Raw genomic sequence first — 25,500 nt, 5'->3', positions numbered from 1 at the left:
GTCTCGATTTCTGTTGAGACATTCAAATGGTAGAGTCAGAATTTGGCGTAAACAGAATGAGAACATGGATCCATCATGCCTTGTTACCACTGTGCAGGCTGATGGTGGTGGTGTAATGGTATGGGGGATGTTTTCTTGGCACACTTTAGGCCCCTTAGTGCCAATTGGGCATCGTTTATATGCCACGGGCTACCTGAGCATTGTTTCTGACCATGTCCATCCTTTCATGACCACCATGTACCCATCCTCTGATGGCTACTTCCAGCAGGATAATGCACCATGTCACAAAGCTCGAATCATTTCAAATTGGTTTCTTGAACATGACAATGAGTTCACTGTACTAAAATGGCCCCCACAGTCACCAGATCTCAACCCAAGAGAGCATCTTTGGGATGTGGTGGAACGGGAGCTTCGTGCCCTGGATGTGCATCCCACAAATCTCCATCAACTGCAAGATGCTATCCTATCAATATGGGCCAACATTTCTAAAGAATGCTTTCAGCCCCTTGTTGAATCAATGCCACGTAGAATTAAGGCAGTTCTGAAGGCAAAAGGGGGTCAAACACCGTATTAGTATGGTGTTCCTAATAATCCTTTAGGTGAGTGTATATAGTTGATTTTATTGTTTATTTTAATTTTTTTAAAGAACAAATTCAAGTACATACTGACTCTTCAGGAAGTGAGGATGAACTGGAAGCTGTCAAGGAAAAAGAAGGTAAGAACTCTTTCCTTCACACAATGACAGTTTTGTTAATGCTGCAGACAGAGCTTGACTTGTGCGTTTGTAAATTGCTGACATGCCCCACAGTGATCGATACAAAATATATTAATTTCAGTCAATTTTGTTTTTAGTTAGAGAAGACAATCCTCCACAGCAAGAACAGGACGCAAGCATTACTAATGTTTCGCAAGGTAATGTCATAAATCCAACTCTACGCCAATGTTAAAATAAATGTCATTCTACTGATCAAGAGCATTTTTATCTCTTAGGTTTGGAAAAAACCAAGAGAAAATGTAATAACTCTCGTAAAAATGTCAAGAAGAAAAAATGGGATGACTCTGATGTGAAAGTTGTTGAAAAACACTTAGGAAAGTTTATACGCATGTGTAAAGTGCCAGGATAGAGGGAATGTGAGCAGTGTCTCTGTGCTGAGCCGGAAGTACTGAAAAACAGAGACTGGATGGGAATTAAATTTTTTGTTTACGAATAGAATTACTGCGTTAAAGAGAAAACTTTGAAAAACAAAACTCTATGCACTTGTATATCAAGGAGTGTGTAGATATATTTGGAATTTCAAAAGATTCAGTTTTAGGTATTTTATATTTGATAGTTTGAATAGGTTATAAAATCAACATTTCTACTGAAGTAACAAACCTTTTGTTCCTTGAGATTTTCCGCTTCTGTCTGGTGCTGAACCTGGGTCTATGACGTTCCACCACAGGGACTGAATTGTTTGAGCTAAAGAACACCTATATCCCAGGAAGATAGCATTCCTGTTGTACAGACAACTAATTTGGGGAATCTTACACACTCATTACACTGCTGACCCTCTTTGCAGTCAGCTGTCCCAATGACCCTATCATGGACTACTTGGTTCACTCCTGGCACCAGTCTAATGGTCTCAGGTTACTTAAGATTTCTACCATTACCATGGATTGAACCTGGGTTTTTGACATTGCATGAGATATTTGTGATGAAATGTTAAAGACCCAGGCACAAACCTTGCAATGAACAGAAACCTTGTGGAACCTGAAATCATTATCCTGGCTTCAGGAGTGTTTGGGATAGCTCAGGACAGAGTCACTGGGTCGGCTGACCACTTGAGGGACAACAATGTAAGAACCTGCCACTGTCTAACTGTATGCGAGCCACTTGAGAGCATAACATGGATGTTGGCTTCCCCGGCTACAGGAATTCTTCTTAAGCTCAGTCAGAAACACTCCAGTAGTGTGATGCCACAGACCTGGATTTTAATTAAGCATCAGGGTTCAAACTTGTTTCTTATTTAAAGTTTAATGTTTGAGAAATTGTACAATTTTGAAGAGGTATCTGGCACTACTAGAAAATCAGTCTCATCTTACTATATAAAAGCGGTCGGGATTGTCCTTCCGTCCTGTGAGTGCTACACAGGCGCGGAGTTTCACACACGCCCCGTCCATTTTGCAATGCACGATGGGATTTGTAGTTTTGTTTTTCCAGGTAAAAGATGATTTTCTACTCCAGACTGTGTGATATCTTCTTCTTCTTTCTTACTATATAAAAGCGGTTGGGATTGTCCTTCCGTCCCGTGAGTGGATTGAGTGAGTGTGAGCGAATGTGCCCTGCAGCAGACTGGCATCCCTTTTTAGGATGGGTATTATTTTAAGCCGTATAATAGTAGGGAAACTGCTTGCCTTCTGTAACAATGTTAAATGGATTTTGGAAATTGAATGTTTTGATGGCCTTCACCATACTGGTCATCTACAACAAATGCTGAGATTGACATTTGGAATTCTGTTAGCGGTACCTAATTAATATAAATTTGTAATAAAAAAACATAGCCTTACAGAAACAAATAGAAACTTTTTACATCAGCGTTTCTCAACCTTTAAGTATTTGCTACCTGAGTTTTCATAACAGTTTTAATCGCACCCCCCCAACATGTAGATGCGTATTTTATTATACCTACTTAACTTTTATCGACGTTTATCTAACTCTATATTTATTGTTCTAGTATCAGAATGTAGTTTAAGTTAATTTGTTTTGGTTTCAACCGATTTTTTTTTCATATTTTTGATTCTTGTTTTCTTTTATTCACATCTTCGCGACCCCCTAGGGGGGCCCGCCCCACAGGTTGAGAATCACTGTTTTACATGCAATAAAATAACAGCCCTCCCTATACTCATATATGCAGTGAGTAGCACAGGCATATGAAGATCTTATCTATTCTCTGGTACATGGAAATACAGTTTACAATACAATACAGTTTATTTTTCTATAGCTCAAAATCACACAGGAAGTGCCACAATGGGTTTTAACAGGCCCTGCCTCTTGACAGCCCCTCAGCCTTGACTCTCTAAGAAGACAAGGAAAAACTCCCAAAAAACCTTGTAGGGAAAATGGAAGAAACCTGGGAAAGGCAGTTCAAAGAGAGACCCCTTTCCAGGTAGGTTGGGCGTGTAGTGGATGTCAAAAAAAGGGGATCAATACAATACAATACACAGAACAAAACAAATCCTCAATACAGCATAAAAATAAAAATTTTAGAAGTACGCAGTTTAACAGTAGATGATATCACATAATAATATTTGGATATTTTTAGAATCTTGGAGACCTCGTCCGTCAAGCTGCCTACCCCATTTGGCCATTCCACGGCTGAAACAGTGCTGCCAATCCGATGAAAGGACCCTCTTTCCCATGATTCCTGTGATCCTCCATCAGGGATGACTTTACCATAGGCAGGCAAACAACTTGGCAGGGGGGCGTGGCACCAATGCCACATTTGAGTACCGAGAAAGAAACAGAATAGGTGAGGGTTAGTATTCAAATATAATTATCATGTTACTTATATTTTAGTGCTAATGACTAACAACAGAGATGCAGTCTGTACAGTTAATCAGCAGCTCTAGTCAGGATATGCTAAACTGAAGTAGTGAGTCTTCAGCCGGGATTTAAAGGCTGAGACCGAAGGGGCATCTCTTATGGAAGCAGGAAGACCATTCCACAGTTTAGGGGCCCTGTAACTAAAAGCTCGACCTCCCACTGTTATTTTATTAATCCTTGGAATCCTAAGCAGACCGGCATCTTGAGATCTTAATGTGCTCAGGTTTGTAAGTCATGATAAGTTCAGACAAGTAAGCGGACCTTGGCCATTTAATGCTTTATATGTTAAAAGGAGGATTTTGAAATCTGCCCTAAACTTAACTGGGAGCCAGTGTAAGATTTAAGAACTGGAGTTATGTGTTCATATTTTCTTGTTCTTGTAATAATTCTTGCAGCAGCATTTTGGATTAACTGGAGGCTGTATAGAGAACAGTTTGAACAGCCAGTGAACACCGCATTGCAGTAGTCAATCCTACTAGAGATAAATGCATGAATTAATTTCTCACAATCCTGTTTATTTAGAAAGCGCCTTAATTTCCTAACATTTTTAAGATGGAAAAACATGTTTTCGACAACTTTGTAATATCTGCTTTGAATGACATGCTAGAGTCAAAGATAACTCCTAGATTGCGGGCTGATTCAGTAAAATTAATTGGGATTCCAACTGAGTTAAATGATGACAAAATATTGCTGTGATCAGCGTCATTCCCTCCAACAATTAACATCTCTGTTTTATCTGTATTTAAAGACAAGTAGTTCTCATTCATCCATTCCTTTAATTCACTAACACAACTAATTAAAGACAACATCGGAGAAACTTCATTTGATTTAAATGAAAGGTATAACTGGGTGTCATCTGCATACGAGTGAAAATTAACATTATGTTTCCTAATGAGAGATCCCAGTGGAAGCATGTAAAGTGAAAACAGTAAAGGTCCCAGTACTGAGCCCTGCGGACACCATATTGAACTTCTGTGTATAATGATGGAGTACTGTCAGCACATTTCTGTACATATTGGAATCGATTTGATAAATAAGAACTGAACCAAGCGAGCACGGGCCTGTAAGCCCAACATCGTTTTCTAGCCTGTGCAGTAAAATAGAATGGTCAATGGTGTCAAATGCTGCACTTAAGTCCAACAACATAATTACAGTGGAGTTTCCTTCATCAGAGGATATCAGAATGTCATTTACAACCCGTGTTAGTGCCGTTTCTGTACTATGACCAGTGCGAAAACCAGACTGGAATTTCTCAAATAAATTGTAATGTGTAAGGTGTGACTGAAGCTGACTGGCGACTACTTTCTCTAGTATTTTAGAGAGAAATGGTAAATTTGAAATAGGCCTATAGTTATTTAGTATGTGTGGGTCTAGGTCTGACTTTTTAAGTAAAGGTTTAATGACTGACACTTTTAGTGCATCAGGTACTGTGCCATGCAATAATGAACTATTGATAATGTTTAGAATAGGCTGCAAGAACATCCATTGCACTTTTTACTAGTTTTGTTGGCACTGGATCTAGGGAACAAGTAGTGGGCTTCATTTTAGTAATTAAAGTTAAGACTTCCTGCTCAGTTACAGGATTAAAATTATTAAAGTGCTGAATGCAATGTGGCAGGGTCTGCTAAGCTAGTATTTGGTTTGTACTGTGATGCTGAGATCTGGGATCTTATATTTTTAATTTTCTCATTGAAGAAGTTCATAAAGTCTGTACTGCTAATATCTGTTGGTATTTTGCACTGTTGATCTGAATTCCCATTTGTTAATTTAGCCACTGTTCTAAAAAGTACCCGAGGATTTTTATTATTGCTATCTATTAATGTAGAATAGTATTCTGAGCGAGCTTTAAAGAGGGCTTTTTTATATTTATTAACACTCTCTGTCCATGCAATTTGAAAGACATGTAGCTTTGTTGTTCTCCATCAGCTCCAGTTTTGACACTCTAATTTAAGAGCTGAGTGTTTTCATTAAACCAGGGAGAGTTTCTATGTGCTTTGATCACTTTTGTTTTAGGGAGCCACTGTGTCCAGAGCATCTCTCAAGGTCACATTATAATGTGATATTAGCTGATCTAAATTGTTTTCCACGTTTACATTTGATGTTAACTGATCTAAATGGTTTTCCACAATTACACTCGACTTACTCAAGGTATCTATAAATTTTGAAGCAGAATTACAATCTAGATGTCGCACTGTCTTTGTTTTAATCTGTGAGTGTGTTGGCATGGGCAGAACTAAATCAAATGTAATTAAGAAGTGATCGGAAATAACTACATTTAATGGAGTAATATTTAAATTTTGAATTTCAACTTTGTAAGTTATAATTAAATCTAATGTATGGTTATGATTATGAGTTGGACCTTTGACAATCTGACAAAATCCTACTGAATTTAACAAATAAGTAAAACATTTGCTAAAAGTGTCAGTTTCCACATCAATGTGTACATTAAAATCCCCCATCAGAACTACGTGATCATAATTTATAGCCAAATCAGATAGAAGGTTGCTAAATTCAGTCATTAACAATGAATATGGCCCTGGTGGTCTGTAGACTAGCACTATAATTGTGTTGGAATCTGTTTTAATATTTAAAATGAATGCCTCAAAGGATGTAAAGTTGCCTAAATTTTAAGAAGTGATTTGCATTTTGTTACAATGAATTATTCCAAGGTCTCCTCCTCGACCAGAATCTCTAGACTTATGAAGGAACGAGTATCCATCTGGTGACGCCTCTGCTAGGGGAACAGTGTCACAGTTACTAAGCCAGGTTTCAGTAAGAAGACACAGATCAGATTTTGTACTTAATATGATATCATTTACCAAAACAGCTTTAGTGCCAAGAGAGTTACAAGAATTTTGTTTACTACTTTGTTTACTTCTTCTGCTTACTGATGTTTTTCTAAAACATCCTTTATCACTTCAAATATTCATGTCTTAATGTTAGATATAAAATATGAAAGAAAATCACACCAAAGGGGCAGTTCTCACAACCTGTGGGGGTAACAAAAAAGGGGGCGTGAAGATGTGAAAAAAAAAAGAGAACAAAAATCAAAAATATGAAAAATACATCTATTGAAACCAAAACAAATTAACTTAAACTACATTCTGATACTAGAAAAATAAATATAGAGTTAGATAAATGTCGATAAAAGTTAAGTAGGTATAATAAAACTTGTAGCTGTGTATCGGCAGCAAATAATATAGGAATACATTTTATTAGGATTTCAAAAAAATGTTAGGGAGGCACGATTAAAACTGTTATGAAAACTTAGGTTGCAAATATTTAAAGGCTGAGAAACGCTGCACCAAAGAACAGTTGACAAGTCTAACATCTTCTCAAAGAATAATCCCTAAAGACGAGCATAAAGGTGTCCATGGTGTTCAAGGAGCAATGACAAGAATTAAGGTCAGTGATCGATCTCTGTCATATAATTTATGATGTGGGGTGAAATTAAAATGAGGAACACACTTGATTTGAGTCTGTTGATAATCTGGGGTTCTGGACAACAAAGAAACATTTTTAAAAACTAAACTCCACAAAAGGACTGAGGTCAGGTGAATAAGGGGGCTGGGGAACCACAGGAATGCCTTTTGAGGTCAAAAATTCTGTTATGGAGAGGGCAGTGTGACATGGGGCGTTGTCATGATGGAGCATCCATTTGTCTGCAATGTCTGGTCTCACGCGAATGACTCTTTTTCTGAGCCTTTCATTGTTCACTCAACATTCTTAATGTTAAACGACGGTCTGATCTCACAAGAGTGTTCACACATTCAATGTTTTCATTGGATTTCGAAGTTGAAGGCCTCCCCGAACGGTGTTCATCTTCAACGTGTTTTCTGCCTTCCAAAAATGATTTGTGCCAAAGTGTTAACTTTTCAAACGTCACACTTACCGATTCTCCAAGCTTAACACAAAATTTAATGGCACAACATTGCTCCAAATTCCGCTGTTCCATTTTGCGTGACGCACAACCAAAAACACAACTTCGCTAATAGCAGTCACAAAAATCACGTAGTTAACGGAAGGAGTTGAAACTCGCACTGAGCTATGGGAGGGTACTGATCACGTGCTCTATCAAGGACAACAGCGCAGCGTTGCCAGATCGCTTGCAGTGTTGCCAGTCTCATTACTTTTCTGCCACACCTCGTATAGGGTGATTTTTTTTAATTACTAAAACCAGTTTTTCTGCCTCACTCCATGCTGTCCATGCAATGCGGCCACAGAGAGTTTAAACAACTCATCACATCTCCATAAAAATGACAAGGGTGAGCTTTCTTGAAGTCTTTTATGTGGATGTGCAGAGTTGTCTAAGCTCTCTGCAGCCGCGTTGTAGACGTACCTCGTTGTAAAAAGGCAAGTGATTTCCACGGTCGGATTGAGACAAAGAGACGTGCATAGACAGAGGTCCAAAGTGCTGCGTACCACAACTAACCAGACCCAGGGGTTTATATACCTTAAAGATACACTTCGGACGTGACTGAAACAAAAGATAAAGGGGTGCCTACGTGAGACACAAGCGATGTATTGTATTTAAATGTTTATTATGGGACCTACATGCTTTACGTGAGTTTCATAGACATTTATGACATGATTGTGAGTGTGGGACGTGACTGACAGGTGTGTTAATAAATGACAAGACGAAAGGGGGAGCACAGTTCGACCAATAACAGTAACAGCTAACAACATGTGGGGAAGAACACCAATACTAAAAATGTATTTTACTAATCAAGGCTTGTCAACTTTTTTCTTTTTTTTGATGAAATCATGGCTATCATTTTGATGACAAAAAAGTGTTAGCTAGTATTAGGTATTACAGATATCAGGTGAATGTACAGATTATGGAACTGTGAGTTTGGTTTTACTGTAAGGTAAATTCTGAGTAAATGTTTATTTACTTCATGAATAATGGCTTAACCACCACAGGGAAATTCATTCATATCTATATATACTTTTTCGCTTTCCTTGCTTGCATTTTAAATTATTCCTACTTAAAATATCAGGAAGTGTGAGACTCTGATGCCTTGGTTCTCTTTCATTTGCACCCCAGCAGCTGGGAAGACTTCATAAAGCCGATGCAGTTTACTGATGGAGAGGTTTCTGTGCTCTTGATAGCGAGTATCTACCTTTGCTGCTGCTTCCTTCACTTGTACTGGGGATATGTTTGCTATCTGCAGTGGCTGTCAAAGGTAAAAAAGAGGAAAATATACAATTTGGTGTAACCAAAGTAAAGGTAATATTAAAACAGTAAACTAATTTGTAGTTGAGGCCACACAAAATGTTTCTTTATTTTAAGATGAGTTTACAAATTTACCAATATTTTTCAATGGCAAATTCTGAAATGTAATATTTTTATAGACCACAATTTGTACCAGATATCTTAACGAAAATTGAACTGTGTAGACAGAATTTGTTCAAGGATAAGTGTCCCACATTTCAACAAAATCCATCCATTTGTTATTATGTTGGGACGGAGTTGTTTCATCCGTCCAGACAGTTGGTAATGCCACCGATGAGCTAGACAGTGAAGGCATCAACAACGAAGCAAGGAGAAGGTACAAAAAGTGCAAAGTGCTTTTATTAAAAACAAAACCAAAGACAGTGTCCAAATAAATAAGTGCAGTGTCTCAAATAGTTCTTAAAGAAGTAATCCATTTAAACAGGTGAAAAAGTGGAGGTTAAAAACAATGGCTGGAAGCAGTCTTTTCTTAAAAATCTAGTGTTTACTTCTTTCTACCGGCGGCTCCCCTGCTTCTTCCATATGGGCCCCGCAACAGGGGAGTCACCCTACCAGCAAATGCAGCTCCCTCCTTTTCTGTACTGGTAGCCTTCCGATCCCCGGCTACGTACGGCTCCAGACGGACCGAGACTTGGGTTCCCTCCCCAGCAACCAGGGTGCTCACGTTGGGGCTCAACACCCCCAAAGCCTCCTCAACTGCCGCTTCCTTCAACGTCCAGTCGACTCCTCTACCGGTCACTCCAGCCCCCGAGAGTTGGCCAAACATTTCTCTGGGGCTCTCCTACCAGCTGCATTCAACCTTCAATGATCCTGTTCTTGCTCTCACTCGCTCATGCACCGGCTTTCTTCTTCTCCATTAACCTCCATTGTTATTCTTTTTTTTTTTTCTCTCTCTCTCTTTTCTATCCACCTCATGCTTTTATTATATATTACGGGGACATGGATCAGGTGTGACGATTAGCAGCTCTCGACATCAACTACGGATGCGGACGATCCCTCACCTGTGCACTTAAGCAAGGACCGCCCGCATCACGAAGCTTTCGGGAACCGCTCCGGCCAAACTACCATGCCCCCTCTAAAGTCGCGAGTGTGGCAATTATATATTGAAACTGGCCTTTTCAATTTGAGCTGTGGACCCACTATACCAAAAGACAGATGGAGAGAAACACAGGTAGACGGACACACGTGGCTATTGCAATAGGTGGTTCTCGCATAATATGCAAGTGCTCCTATTAAACAGAATTAGCTAATAGGGTTCTTTAACCTCATTGCTGTTAACTCTGAGTGTAAAATGGGCTTGGGATTCTATGCAATTACTGGTAACAACAAGTAAGACTTGGGTGACGCGTAATGATCTGTTTTACATTTTTAAGCCTGAATAATACTTGGGGAAATATTCTGCTGCCCTCTAGTGGATGAAATAAAATCATGCTGAAAAATACTGTGAATATTTCTATGAGCTTTGCCAGTCTTAGGTGTCTCATCAATATCCATGAGAGGAGTGGAGACTCCAACTAAAACAATAATGTCAAATGAAAGCTGTAAAGGCAGTTTTTTTTTTTTTTTTTTAATTTTATTGACTTTATTGTAATCATTCCATACAAATAGATCAATTTTTACAAAAAAATAGGATTGAAAACAAATCAACCCCCACCCCTGAGAAAGAGAGCATGGCCAACGGAGTAAGACTTAAAGGTAGTTAAAATAAATAAATTGATGAGTTTAATAAGCGGATAAAGATAAATGGAGAAGAAAAAGAAATGGGAAGAGAATCTGCTTCCTTTGTGCTTTAAAAGCTTACTCTAAAACATCATTGATTAGATCCTGCCAGGTTTTGAAAATGTTTTGCATAGATCCTCTAAGTGAGAATTACATTTTTTACAGTTTCAACTAAAATAAGACATCAGTTACCCACTGACTTAAAAGAGAAGAGTTAGGATTCTTCCAGTTTAGCAAGATAGGTCTGCGTGCCAATAGCGTACTAAAGGCCATTACAGTTTGTGTGTCCTTCTCCACTTTAAGCCCATCTGGAAGAACACCAAACACAGCTGTTAATGGGTTAGGAGGGATTGTGACACCAAGACTGTCTGAAAGGTAATTAAAAATTTTTGTCCAGAATGATGTTAATTTGAAGCAGGCCCAAAACACGTGACCCAGTGAGGCTGGAACTTGATTGCAGCGTTCGTAGGTTGGATCATGCCCTGGAAACATTTTGGACAGTTTAAAGAAAGACAGATGTGCTCAATATATAATTTTGAGTTGTATGCTTTGTGCATATGGAGATTTAGTGAATTCTCTGCATTGCTACCTTCCACTCCGTTTCTGATATGTTGAGTGAGAGGTCTTTTTCCCATTGTCCTCTTGGATCTTTGAAAGGGAGGGACTGCAAAATAATTTTATATATTGCAGAAATGCTGTCTGAGTCGTCAAAACTGAGCAACATTTTTTTCAGCATAGAGGAAGGTGGGAGATGAGAAAAATCGGGCTGGTTCTGTTTAACAAAGTTTCTAATTTGAAGATAATGAAAGAAATGTGCCTCTGGAAAGTTAAATTTGGAATGTAATTGTTCATAGGATGCAAAGATGTTGTTTATATAAAGATCTCTAAGTAATTTTATCATAAATGTTTTCCAGATATTAAAAACTGCATATGTTTGCGAGGGTTGAAAAAGGTGGTTATCATGCAGAGGTGCCACAGATTAAAGCTTCTCCATCTTAAAATGCTTTCTACATTGGTTCCATATTCTGAGTGAGTGAAACACAACTGGATTATTAGTATATTGCAGATAATTTGCATTTATTGGGGCACAAAGCAGGGAATATGAAGAAGTACTGCAGGATTTTATTTCTATTGTGCACCAGGCCTGTGTATGTTCATCTTTTTGTGTCAAGGTATTTATAGCTTGTATGTTTTCTGCCCAGTAATAAAACTAAAAGTTAGGTAGAGCCATGCCACCTTCTGCCTTAGGTCTTTGTAGTGTCGCTCTTTGGATACGTCAATGTTTTGAGTTCCAAATAAATTAGGTTATTGTTGAATCTGATTGCTTTAAAAATTATTTATTGATGTATATTGGAATGTTTTGAAATAAAAAGAGAAGGATATTCATCTTAACAATGTTAATTCCTCCAGCTAGATTGAGATGAAGGGTTGACCATCTATGCAAGTCTTACTTAATTTTTTCCATATAGACGGCAAACTTTTTTTTTTGATAAAGAGCTTTATGGTTACTTGTGATTTTTACCCCTAGGTATTTAAACTGATCTACAATGATAAAAGGGAAGGTGTCCAATATAATATTGCATGCTTGAGAATTCACTGGAAAGAGCACACTTTTATTCAAATTAATTCTGAGACCAGAGATCTTTTGAAATTCTGTAAGTGCTGTTAGGCCTGCAGGCACAGTATTTTGTGGGTCTGATATATACAGTACCGTATCATCTGCATACAAAGACATTTTCTGTTCAAGTCCTTCTCTGATAATCCCCTTTATCTGATAAACATTTTGACAGTGAACTGCCAGTGGTTCAATGACGATTGCAAAAAGTAGTGGTGACAGGGGGCATCCTTGTCTGGTACCACATTCTAGTTTAAAGTAGTCTGAATTAATGTTGTTAATACAAACTGAAGCATCTGGATTTGTATATAGTAGTTTCATCCATACACAAATGTTCGGGCCAAACCCAAATTTCACTAATGTAGTGAAAAGGTAGTTCCATTCAATCATATCAAATGCTTTTTCTGCATCCAATGATAATAATATCTCTGGGGTGTTTGACTTTACTGGTGAATACATTACATTAAACAGGCGTCAAAGATTGGAAGCTAAGTGTCGGCCTTTAATAAATCCAGTTTGATCTTGTGATATTGCCGAAAGCAGCACTTTCTCCATCCTTCTAGCTAGGACTTTGAAGAGTATCTTAACATCATTATTCAGAAATGAGATTGGTCTGTATGATGCACATTGTAATAAGTCCTTATTTTGTTTAGGAAAGAAGGTGATTAATTCTTGGCAAAAAGTTTGAGTTAGAATTTGATTGTCTATAACTTCTGTAAATTTTGCTAATAAGAGGGGATCTAGCTGAGTGGAGAATTTCTTATAAAATTTGACGGGGTAGCCATCAGGGCCTGCTGTTTTCCCGGTCTGAAGTGACTTTATAGCATCTAGTAATTCTGATAGCACCAGAGGTTTATCCAATTCCTCTACACTAACAGTATCTATTTGTGGTATCTATAATGCTTCCAGAAATGCATTAAATTGTGTGTTGTCTTCTTTAAACTCAGTAGAATATAAGGATTTATAGTAGTCTCTAAATGTCTGCATTATAATTTTATGGTCAATGATTTTATTAACTGTTCATGTTGGTGATTGCTGGGATTGCATTGAAAACCTTCTTGCTTGAGGATTTGTTGAGCTAAGAGCTTTTTAGCTTTCTGTTCATGTTCATAGTAATGATGTCTTGATTTTAAAATGAGTTTTTCAGTTTCTTTGGTTGTTAAGAGGCTGAACTCTGAATGCAGAGCCTGTCTTTTCCTATGAAAAGCCTCATTTGGACACCTGGCATATTCTTGATCTATTCTAGTAATTTCGCTGGTTACCTCTGATACCTTCTTGGTTTCTAATTTATTTGTGTAGGAAAGATATGAAATAATCTGTCCTCTTAAGAAGGCCTTTAGAGTTTCCCAGAGTATTTCTCCTGCAGAGACCTCTGAGGATGTATTTGTCTCTAGAAAGAAACTGATTTGTTTTGATATAAATTCTGTACAGTTCTAATCTGCTAACAGAAGTGGGTTAAGACGCCATCTACGAGATGAGTATGTGGGGTATAATGATTTTAGCTCCAAGATCAGAGGGGCATGGTCAGAAATAACAATAGCATCGTACTTGCAAGATTTAATCGTAGGCAAGAAATTATTATCTATAAAAAAATAATCAATTCTTCAGTAGCAATGATGCACTGGTGAGTAGAAGGAATATTCTCTTGAGTTTGGGTTTAGAAACCTCCAGGGTTCTGATAGGTTGTGGTCAGTTTAGAACTGTGTAATTATCTTTGCAGTGTTAGATGTCATCACCCCTGTGACAGGAGTCCTATCTAAGAGTGGATTTAAAGCACAATTAAAGTCCCCAGCCATTATAATTTTATGAGTGTTCACTTTAGGAATGGATGCAAATACATTTTGTATGAATTCCCTATCATCGACATTGGGTGCATAAATATTTATCAAAATCACTTTACAGTTAAATAAATTGCTCATGACAATCACATATCTCCCTTCAGGATCAGATACTACATCTGATGCTACAAATGAGACTGTTCTATGTATGAGAATTTCCACACCTCTAGTTTTCTTTGTAAAGCTGGAGTGGAACATTTAGTCAGTCCAGTCTTTTTGCAGCCAGAACTGATCCTTAATTAGTAAGTGGGTCCCCTGTAAAAATACTATTTTAGCATTTAAGCCTGTTAGGTGAGAGAGTACTTTCTTTCTCTTTATTTTGTGATTCAGTGCTTTAACATCCCAGCTCATAAAGTTAACTGTCCCATCATGGAGACATTGATTCTAAATTTTTGATGTCATTTTGCAGTCTTAACAGGAAGTGAGACAACTTTAACCTTAATTTCCAATTTTCCCATGAGTTATTGCCATGCAGCCTATTGTTACGTTAGTAATTATAATTATAAGGATTTAAAGGATATATTAGATATAGCCTGCTCTTTTTTCTCCACCCCTTATCTAACCCCAACCCATTTTGCCTCCGTGCGTGAGGCTGGATCCCACTTCACAAAGTCTCTGTCCTCTGACATATCAAAGGCAGTTTTACAATTAACTGAAGCTGACCCATTGCTGAAACCGAATGGTAGTTATGATGATGTGAATTGGTCATCAGATGTTGACATGGAAAGTGAAACTGATTCATTATATGGAACTGGATGACTGAACCTCTGTGATATGCCCAGTGAATATGGTCATGTGAAACTTGGAGCATCAGTAGCTGTATGATAAAAAATGCAAAATAAATTAAATCGATGGAAAGACAAGCAAGATGTTATGCCCCTGAGAGCTTTTCATAGTCCAGCAACTGTCAATGTCAGAATAAACATGAAAGTCAGTAATCCTCACGCTGTGGTAGCCAACATCAACACAAGGTACATATCGATCATGCACCTCAGGAACCGACATTCTGTTCTCTCATGCTCAAACACCAAGCATGTTGACGTTTTGGTATTTACATGATTATGTAATTAAGCTCTTTATATATTTTTGCCTTATTTTTTTGGGGGGGTAAACATAACATTAAGGAGACAAGTGACGCAATGTTATAATTTTGTAGTCATTCTGCCACCTTTGCAAAATTAATTTTTTCAAGTCAAATGAATTTATTTTGTTATAACACTCTTCACTATGTTCAGACTGAAAGTGCTGTAATGAGTTCAAAGGTAAAATACAACAGCAAACTTCACAATTTACCAAACACCCACATAATAAAATATACATTAGTTTAAACACATAATAAGGCAGATTAATATTAAAGCATCCTAACAATGAAAGTGATTAATGTTATTGTTGTGATTAAAGTGGCCAACAGAACAGAAGAAAATAAAAGTTCCAGCCAGCAGTAACCCTGAAGAAAATAAACTGCTGGTGGGTCCAGAGGGGGTTATTAAAAGAAAGTCACAGACAAAGTCAGTCAGAGTCAGCCTGCTGCCTGCTCCCTTGTGGGGATTCTTCATGACAAGCCTGACTTTTTGAAGGTTGCTTTTTGCAGTGCATCTCATCACACAGGTTTCTGTAGTTGTTCAGCTCATCCTTCAGTACGACGACTCTGTCCCTTATTTCTCTAACTACGTCAAGGATGGAGTTATCTCCTAGGGACATTTGCATTTGGTATCTGCTGTATACTTCGCCAGTGGAATGGAGAGCTTCGGCGAGGCGTTTGGCGCTGGAGAGATCGCCTCCCGATTCTCTGTATTCTACTGCAGATTCGTTTAACTCAGGAAATTTGTTTTCATAGGTCAGACTTTCACCGTTATTTGACTGAGTGTACCTCACACTTTTCCTATTTAACCGCTTTGCTGCTTTCTCTCGATCTTTAAAATTATTATAGCACTCTTCCATGGTTAATTTGTAATTCTCCAACAGCTTGTTCACTCGCTTCTCTTCTTTTTTGTAACGTGTTACATCTGCATTTGCTGCATTTCCTTTTGCTGCCCCTACAGCATCCATTGCTTTTCCAGCCGCACTAACTGCAAGACTTAAACCACCAGTGAAGGGGGACAAAGCTATGCCAGCAGCAGTTAAGACTCCCCCTAACACCTGGGCTTTTGCTCCCTGGTCAATTGTGTTATCAATATTCTTCTGGATTTCTTCTAAAGAACCTGCCACTTCTTCAATTTCCTTCACGTACCCTTGTAACTTTTGCTCACGTTCTTCAAAAGCCTTCAGGAATAATTGATATTGTTTTCTGTTAAGAAAAAATGTAATAAACTTTTTTAATAAAAGTAAAAGTGTGATGTGAGAGAATGTTAGCAGAGTTATTACAGTCACTGCCTCTCAGACAAAAAGAAGTGAAATGATTTAGTTCGTATGGAACTTGACAATTTTTCTGATATGAGAGGGAAAAGGTGAGCCAAGAGAAAGGCAGAGAAGACACAAGGAGAAGAAGCCACCCAGAAAGAAGCAAAGAACACAGCACTAACCACCAAACAGCTTGTCAGGAATATATTCTCATCAGACACTTTCTTAGCACTGCAACTGAGCCACGTCTACACAACATCTTGAATATTTAAAGTTGCCAACTTTCACATTCTATACTTTACACCATGACACTGACGAATATTTTGAAAAAAGTACTTCATATCTATCTATCTATCTATCTATCTATCTATCTATCTATCTATCTATCTATCTATCTATCTATCTATCTATCTATCTATCTATCCTGCCTACTACACTAAAGTTAATATCTATCTATCTATCTATCTATCTATCTATCTATCTATCTATCTATCTATCTATCTATCTATCTATCTATCTATCTAGAGACTAAGAGGTGTAAATGCCAAGCTGACTGTTTTCTTACCAATTCCTTTTTTCATCTTGTTTCTGATATTCAGGGGAAATAATAGAAATTAAACAAATTACCTGAATTGTCTTTCTTCGATGCATTTGCATTTACAGCAGACGTTTCCCATCTTAACCTGATGAAGAAAGGACTAAAATTAATAAAAGTAGACAGGCTATCTAAGCACCTAGGAAAATGAAAGTTAAAGGAAACGTCTGGTGTTTTTCTAGTTGAAGTCATGTTTTCAAACTGATATTTATATAATAGTTTTCCATATAAAATTACATACAAAAGTGAAGTCAGTCAGTCAGGTTCCTAACCCACTTAGTCTTGAATTGGGTCACAGGGGTCTACTCGAGCCTATCCCAGCTAACACAGGGCTAGAATGAACCCTAGATGGGGCACCAATGCATAGCAGGCAGGGATGTGCAGCCAGGGGAGGCAGAGCCTCACCTGTCATCATGAAAAGTTAAAAAACTAATAATGATAACATAAAATAAATGTGTCCACTGGTCTGTACTATAAATTTGTTATCTGTATGATTCCAATAATTTTGATCATTGTTATAGTCAAAATCGCTGGATTTTCGCATTTCCTGTTTAAATACAGGGGAGAAACACAAGGTGTGGCAGCGAGGAGCCTCAACTCACCTCAGACTGCACTCTCCCTTAACACATGGGGTTGTTGCATGCAATTGGCGTTTGCCTGTTGCTATCTCTCTGTTTGTCGCCAATATAATGTTTGCACACATGTTTATTATACACCCGTGACTTTCCACAGTCTGGCTAATATCTTTAATGAATATGTGTGACATATTCAGTCTTGCTGATCATATATAAAAAAAAAGGCACAAGGTGAGGCAGACAGTACCATGCTGCCCTGAAGGGGGCACATGTGAGCCCAACAAGTGCTTGTTGCTGCTCTTCTTCTATGCAGAGGCACCAATAAGTTAGCGATATCAGAAAATCAAATGCAATTCAGTGGTCCGTTTATTTTTATGTTTTGTTCCGACTGACTACCAAAATGGAAAATTAAACATCTAACCTTAACAATTTCTCAAAACTGGACTTTCAGACAAAACCGGTAGTGATAAATAACAGAAAACCAATGCCAGATTTAAAAGGTTTGTTTCAAACTAAGGGACAACTAAATTTTGACCTTAAATAAAGTTTTGTTTTTCTTGTTATCCTTTAGTTTACCAGTCTGTATTAAAATTAATTAAAGCATCTGAATTAAAGCTTTTAAAAACAACTAAATATTTCAATTATGGTCAAAATTTAAATCCATTTTTTTTTTTGTACACCACTCTATATTTTCATTTGTATTGAATGAGTATGAATTGTGGAATTGCAGTGGCAAATTGAGAACACATGGAGGGTGCAGAGCAGATACGCTCTCTCCACTTTCTCTCCCCAATATAAATGTAACGTTCTTTCATAGCTAAATATGTACCTTACCATGTGTGTGTAAATAATGCTGATGAGATATGAAACATAAACAGTAGTCAATGTGTATGCTGACTGCCAATTGAATAGTAAATAAGCTACTCTTTTGGGTTCGTATATTTGTAAATCTGACTCTGAAGGAATCAATGCCTCACCAGCCATGAACCTCACTGCACGTCACACACACCAAACACAAACTAGGGCCAATTTAGCATTGCCAATCTATCAAACCTGCATGTCTTTGTACTGTGAGAAAAAACTGAAGCACCCACAAGGTCAGAGTTTGAGGTCCAAAGTCTTAACCACTATGCCACACTGCCTGCCTTTTCTTCTTGTATATGTATGATCTGATTGGAGCACAGCAATATAACAGAATTATTCAGAACCAAGAGCTACAGTTTTGTAATCAGAATAAAGTGTTTTATTACCACAAACAGCTGCCTATACATTTCACGCACTGCAAATATGGAAAAAGGGAGAATATTCAAAGTCCAGGACCTGGAATGTGAACATTCATTTCCTTACCTCGACGCAGCAGCTAACCACTGCACCACCATGCCACTCCGAATGTGATGTGTATTTTAGAAATTTTTTAATGACTAGACCGCTGTTGAATTTTATAATGGAGCTAATGGGTCTCAAACTTTCCAAATCTGTCCACTTTGAAGTATCAAAGGTTTCATTTAAATGAAATATGCTTTCCATGTTTCTAAGAAATGCTTGTGACAAGATTGTTGGCACTACTTCTTGCTTGCTTATCTGCTTGTAGCAGCCATTATGGGTGGAATTCTGACAGTCAATTGCACATTGTGTGCCTGCACAATAAATAAACATACTCAGAAAATGAGAAATGCAGAGTGTGTGATGGAGCAGACTGAAGCATCACAAAGCGATTGTCAAATTTGCTTAATGCATGATTCTCAAAGGTTGATCTTTGATGGCTCATGAGACCTAAAGAGATTCTTATTTTTGTATCATTTAAAAATCGACTTTGTCACAGATGTTTCTTCTACAATTCCTTAGGAAAAATAGCTTCAGACAAAAAGGAGACATGAGATATAAATGAAGACAAAGTAATAGAATTGAGAATTTGGTTTGAAAAGAATGTTGTATTTTGTGAAATCTGTTTCTAGTTTTGTTTTAATTTATTTCAAGACCTCATTTTTTATTTATTATTGGTCTGATGTGTTTATCCAAGGTAACTTACAACATCTGAGATATAATTTGTTATATTTCTTTTGTTTTGCTTGGTGTCAGTAGTGGGATTAAAACACACAATGTCAGAGTTTGAGGTCCAAAGTCTTAACCACTATGCCACACTGTCTGCCTTTTCTTCTTGTATAGGTATGATCTGATTGGAGCACAACAATATAAATCAACGGAACTAACAGAATTATTCAGAACCAAGAGCTTCAGTTTTGTAATCAGAGTAAAGTGTTTTATTACCACAAACAGCTGCCCACACATTTCACGCACTGCAAATACTTTCAAATGGCAAAAACAGATGTCAGACACTACTTGGATGATCTGAGCCCATTGTGCGACTTTACTGAGATTTCTGCTGAAACTGGAGAGGAGACACGTGTGGGGTATTCTGTCTCAGGAGAAACACCTGAAGATCATAAGACTAAAGCAATTTTATTTCTTTTTATCTCATGGTTTTCTAGGAGAAAGCAAAATGATATTAAGAACATCTCTTTTTTGAATTTTTCATTCCTATGGATTAAAGCTAACCTACACATCTTTTTGACATTGGAGCAAAGCTTGAGAGATAATTCACACACACACACACACACAGAAAAAGGAAAGGGAAGAATGTGTCTGGATGATGTGCAGGTAGGGATTCAAATTCAAGTCTTGGTAGTTATCAGGTAGCAACACTTTGGCATTGATGAACTTAACTTAAGTCAGCGTATCTTTCTTTGTGCTACCGTTGCCAACATTGCCGTCATTACTATCTTTTCCTATATCTGTTCCTTTTGAAACTGTGGTCACTGCATCCCAAGGGGGTATTGTTACAATAGAAGTGGAGACAGAAATGTAGAAGAAATTTGAAGGAAAGTAAACTAATGCCATTTCTGAAATACTTCAGGATTTTGGGATGTTGTTTAGGTAACTCTCCAAAAAAATTATATGAAGAAGTATGAATGACGGAAAAAACAAGAATTGCTGGTAGTTTTGATTAATGACTTTAGACTACATGAACAGTCAGATCTTTATCTTCATTTAAGTGAAAGCCACGCATGCTGAAGTGTTTGCCTTGCATCAAATGCTACCAGGAGTGTTTCCAGCCCATCAGTAGGTTCAGAAAACAAATTTGCTGTGGCACTTCAAGTCGAGCTCAGGTACATCCTGTTTGCTTTAATTCTCCTTGATATGTGTCAAGAACTTGACTGGAGTCCATCTGTGGAAAAGTGAATTGATTGGACATCATTTAGAGCGGCGGTCTCAAGCTCTGGTCCTGGAGGGCCGCAGTGGCAGCAGGTTTTCATTCTAACCCTTTTCTTAATTGGTGACCAGTTTTTTCTGCTAATTAACTCCTTTTACTTTCACTTTAGTAGACTTGTTATTTAAGATTTGTTCCCCTGAATTTCTTCATTGTTCCTCTGAATGGCTTAATTTCTTTCTTAAATGGCAATCAAATAGAAATGAAATGTGAATTGAGGGAGCCAACAGAAGACCAGCTAAGTCAGGGCCTCAAACTCCAACCAATTTCACTCCAACCAGTTGCTTAATGAGATGTCGTGTCTCGTTGTTATTTAAACCCGTTCTTTAATTCTATTGCTTGTTGCTGCTTTCATTGTGCAATAACAGACATTTTTAAAATTGTTGATTTTTCTTTACTTTTCTAAGAGCGCTGGTAAAATGTTTTGGGGACCTGAGCTGATCGACATTCCTGAGACCTTCATCTTTCTTTATTTTCAGATATTGTAAGATAGTCACAGGTTGCTGGTCTTGTTTTGGCTCATTTTGTTTCCCATTATTATTTGGCTGCTAATTAAGGATAAAGAAACAATTAAGGGGTCTGAGTCTTCAAGAGCAAGTCAATTACAATGAATTCAAAAGAAGTTCATTAGCAGCAAAAATAGGCCACTAATTAAGAAAATTATTAGAATGAAAACCTGCAGCCACTACGTCCCTCCAGGACTGGTGTTTGAGACCACTGATTCAGAACATCACACACCTGTAAACATAAGGTCCACAATTCACATTTCATGTCACGTCAAAAACCAGTGTGAACTCTCTATAAACCCCCATAATTAAATTGTGACCAGGGTATAAAAATATTTCTAAAGCTTTGAATGTCCCCAGGAGCACAGTGGACCCAATAATTTTGAAATGGAAGAAGTTTGGAACCACCAGAACTCTTCCTGGAGTTGGTTGCCCATTCAAACTGAACAACCTGTCAAGAAGGGCATTCGCCAGAGGAGATAAATGAAAACAAAATGGTCATTGAAACAGAAATTCAGAAGTCTTCTGCTGTTATAGGAGGATCCGTCAGAAGGACGATCATCTGTGCAGCGCTTCACCACCCAGGTGGTTTGGTAATTTGGCTCTACGGAAGTAACTCTTGCCAAGCAGCATGAATAAATGAAATGAAGAAATACTTGTGAATGACGGTACTTATCTTTCATCAGTAAATTCTTTCCAATGGTTTCAGTTTACAGCCATCAGGTTTATTACACAATCATTGGCATTTTTCAGAAGATTCGTTTTGGTTTCACATTCCACAACATGAAACGGTTATTTAAATCCTCCTAAGTTTCAAAATGACATTTTTTTGATACAAAAGAATTCCTAAAACTGCAACATAGGTTTACAAAAATATTTGACACCAATATCTGACACCATAACAATCTGTTTTTCAAGTTATCTGAACTTCAAGACAATTTAATTATAAGGTGCATTGTTTTTGTTTTAAAGAAACAAACCTGATCAGTGCCTGAAGTGGAAACAAACAAAAAGTGCTGGTACTCCCTGTTTTTTCTTTACTTCTTTGTCGTCCTCCCAACGCGGTGAAAGTTGTCAATGATTTCTTATTTGAGTGGGGCCCGGACTTTGGAACATTATGATGTATGTACACAATAATGGGGGTGGTGTGTGTGACCCCCTTGGCATTTCGATGACACGTGTTGTGTCGAAGGGGAGGAGGGCATCCTTGTAGGCTAGAGCGGGAGATGTGGGTAGGCAACCATTTACTGCCAGTACACCACACAGACTTGATGTATGTACATATACAATTTGGTAATAATTAGGTAAAAACTCTTATTACACACATATCCATCTTCAGGTGCATTTGCATACAATGGGTTAAGCACCTGTTGTGATGTCTGTGTCTGTCTGTCTGCCTGATACAACTTGGCGCCCACTGGGCCGCTTTTGTTGAATTTAAGCGCATTTATTCTTTAAAGATATTTGTCTGGTAAGTTCAATTGTTGTTGAAATCTCTTCAAAATTGTGTATTAAATTTTTTTGAAATTTCAAAAGAAAAAAAATATCTCCCCTTGAAATACATTGTTTACTTTAAAGCCTGTTTGAAAATGCAGAAACGTTCAATTATGGACTAGTTTACTGTTTCAAATGTACAGTTAGAGTGGTCACTTCCTCTTTTATTTAAGGATATTAAAGATGGAGATGCCAGGCAAGAGGAAAAGTGGAAGGCCTAAGAGAAGGTTTATGGATGTGGTGAGAGAGGACATGCAGGCGATGGGGGTGACAAAGCAAGATGACGAGGACAGGAAGATATGGAAGAAGATGATCTGCTGTGGCGACCACTAACGGCAGCAGTCGAAAGAAGAAGACAAATTCATCTGGCAACTGCTTCTGATAAAAAAGTGGATCCCCAATGGATCCAGGAGAGACCTGCGCACAAGCCACTTGTACATCAGCTCACTTCTCTTTCTAAGTAAGGTAAGTTAAATATTAGAAATTATTTAAAAAAAAATCACTTAATTATAAATTTGCTTTAAAGGTTTAGAGGACAGGAGTTATTTATGTGTCACTCTGAAAGCATAGAGTGAACAAATATATCCTTAAAATGTATGTTACTTTACAAACAATGAGAAGTTTCCAGCTGCAGTCAGGACAGTTTTAGGCCCCCGACAGATCTGAGCACTTCAGAAACTATGAGGCCCGGAACCTCTTTGTATACATTTGAGAAACATGATGATGTTTACTTTAACTTGTATTATTGTACAATTAAACAATTTACTGATTGGTTCAGTAGTGTACATACATTATCACACTTCAAGTCTGGGCCCCACTCAGATAAGAAATTTGAGCATTTGAGTGTTGCTTTACCCAGAAAATTGATTCATTTTATTTTTCACACACAAAATGTTACATTGACATGTGATGCGTTTATTCAAGGTGACATATGAAATCAAGTCAAGTCAAGTTGGGGAGCATACATCGGTACAGAGTATTGTCACACCCACTACATGACGAAACAGCTGAGGATCTCAGTTGGCAATCCCCACAGGCAGACATGCGGTCCAGTCCCACCCTCCAGAAATCTCTGTCTGCCGCAGCCAGGTGTTACGTGGGTGACCCCTTGGCCTGGTCCAGCCACTCGGGTCCCCGACAATGAGGATCTTACGAGCCGGATCACCCTTAGAGAAACGCGCCACATGGCTGTAGTGCCGTAACTGACACTCCCTCACAATGCAGGTAATGTGCCTCATTCAGGACTCCATGAGCAGCACAAAGTCAAACCAGCGGTACCCAAGGATTCTCTGAAGAGACACAGTACTGAAGGAGTCCAGTCTTCACCTCAGGTCACTGGATAGCATCCATGTCTCGCAACCATATGAGATGCAATTGATTCCAATTCTTTTTCCATTTGGAGCTCAAGCAGATTAAGTGACATTCTTGTGGTCACAGTGGTGTCAGGAGTGGGATTTTAACTCACAATCGTAGGGAGTGAAGTCCAAAGTCTTAACCATTATGATATACAGCCTTTCTTTTCTTTTAGAATGAGTGTGATCTAATCGGAGCACAGCAATAGAAATGAGAGCAGCTAATAGCATTATTCAGAAGCAAGGACAACAGATGTATAAACAGTGTTTTATTACCTCAAACAACTGCCCACACATTTCAGGTATTAATGAGCACACAATGCAAGTACTTCAAATTGCAAAAAAAAAAAAAATGTTAAGACACTACTTGGAAAATCTGAGCCCAATGTGTGACTCTGCTGAAGCTCAAGAGTAGATTTTGTCTCAGGAGGAAAATCTGAGACGCATGAGACAAAAGAACGTGTCTGCATTTTATTTCTGTCTTATCTCATTGTTGTCTGGGGGAAACCAAAAGGATATTCAGCAGGTCTCTTTTTTTAATTTTTCATTCGTATGGGCAGCACTTGAACTGAAATCTGCTGTCTTTCAGCTCACGTACCCTGCTCTATGAGGTGAGTTAAATGTTAACATTAAAAAATAAAGTAACTTATCTGGTCATTTATTTAAAGGGGTATCACATCACATCATTTGAATGGGAATCTGCTGTCTATGGAAGCTATAGAGTCAACTCACTTTGAACTCTCTGATATTATGAAGTGCTGTTAACATACATGTATTTAATGTAGACTACAATCATGTGTTATTTATGTATATGACTCACTGTTATAAAACTATTTAATCCAAAAAAGTCATATCTGACTCCTTCATGAATTAGTCAAAATAAGGTAAAATGCTCCAACTTTCCCATCAGTGGACTAAGTCCCAAAATGAATCTGAATAAGTGGGTTTGAAAATGACAAATGACATGATAAATTTGTATTTTAACGTATGCAGTACATTTATTGACAGGCCATAATTTAAAGGAAATAGTGTGAAAAAATTTCAGTAAGTTATATGAACATATTTTCCCATTATTTTAATACCAGAATTTAATATGATTACTCTTTTTGATATTTTATTAAAATAAATCAGACAATCCCAGGTAAAAATTCTGAACTGCATTTTTAAATTAATTTTGAAATTTAGCTGCAGAAGCTTTTTAAATGCTTATATAATAATCTATATTTTCTTAATATCAAGTATTATTTAACATTTTTGAGAAGGTACATGCATATCCTAATATTAAAATAAAAAGAAAGTTAAGCAGGATTTACCTGAGATCAATATATTACTTGATGTATGAAGTGTGCCCGTGTCCTGTACTTGAGTAACTGCATGGC

General features: G+C 37.7%; 1 protein-coding gene across 1 annotated transcript; it reads right to left on the bottom strand.

The window, feature by feature from the left end:
- Positions 1 to 15,173: 15,173 nt before the first annotated feature.
- On the bottom strand, positions 15,174 to 25,500 carry LOC120536195. The gene is made up of 3 exons (XM_039764532.1): positions 25,435 to 25,500; positions 16,959 to 17,014; positions 15,174 to 16,278 (listed from the first exon to the last, which is right to left on the bottom strand). The coding sequence occupies exons 2-3, from the start codon at positions 17,006 to 17,008 to the stop codon at positions 15,501 to 15,503; spliced, it is 828 nt and encodes a 275-aa protein (XP_039620466.1). The 5' UTR covers positions 17,009 to 17,014; positions 25,435 to 25,500; the 3' UTR covers positions 15,174 to 15,500.

Source organism: Polypterus senegalus, chromosome 10 (assembly GCF_016835505.1).
Source record: "Polypterus senegalus isolate Bchr_013 chromosome 10, ASM1683550v1, whole genome shotgun sequence".
In the NCBI taxonomy this organism is placed as follows: domain Eukaryota; kingdom Metazoa; phylum Chordata; class Cladistia; order Polypteriformes; family Polypteridae; genus Polypterus; species Polypterus senegalus.
This window is presented reverse-complemented; position numbering and strand designations above follow the sequence as displayed.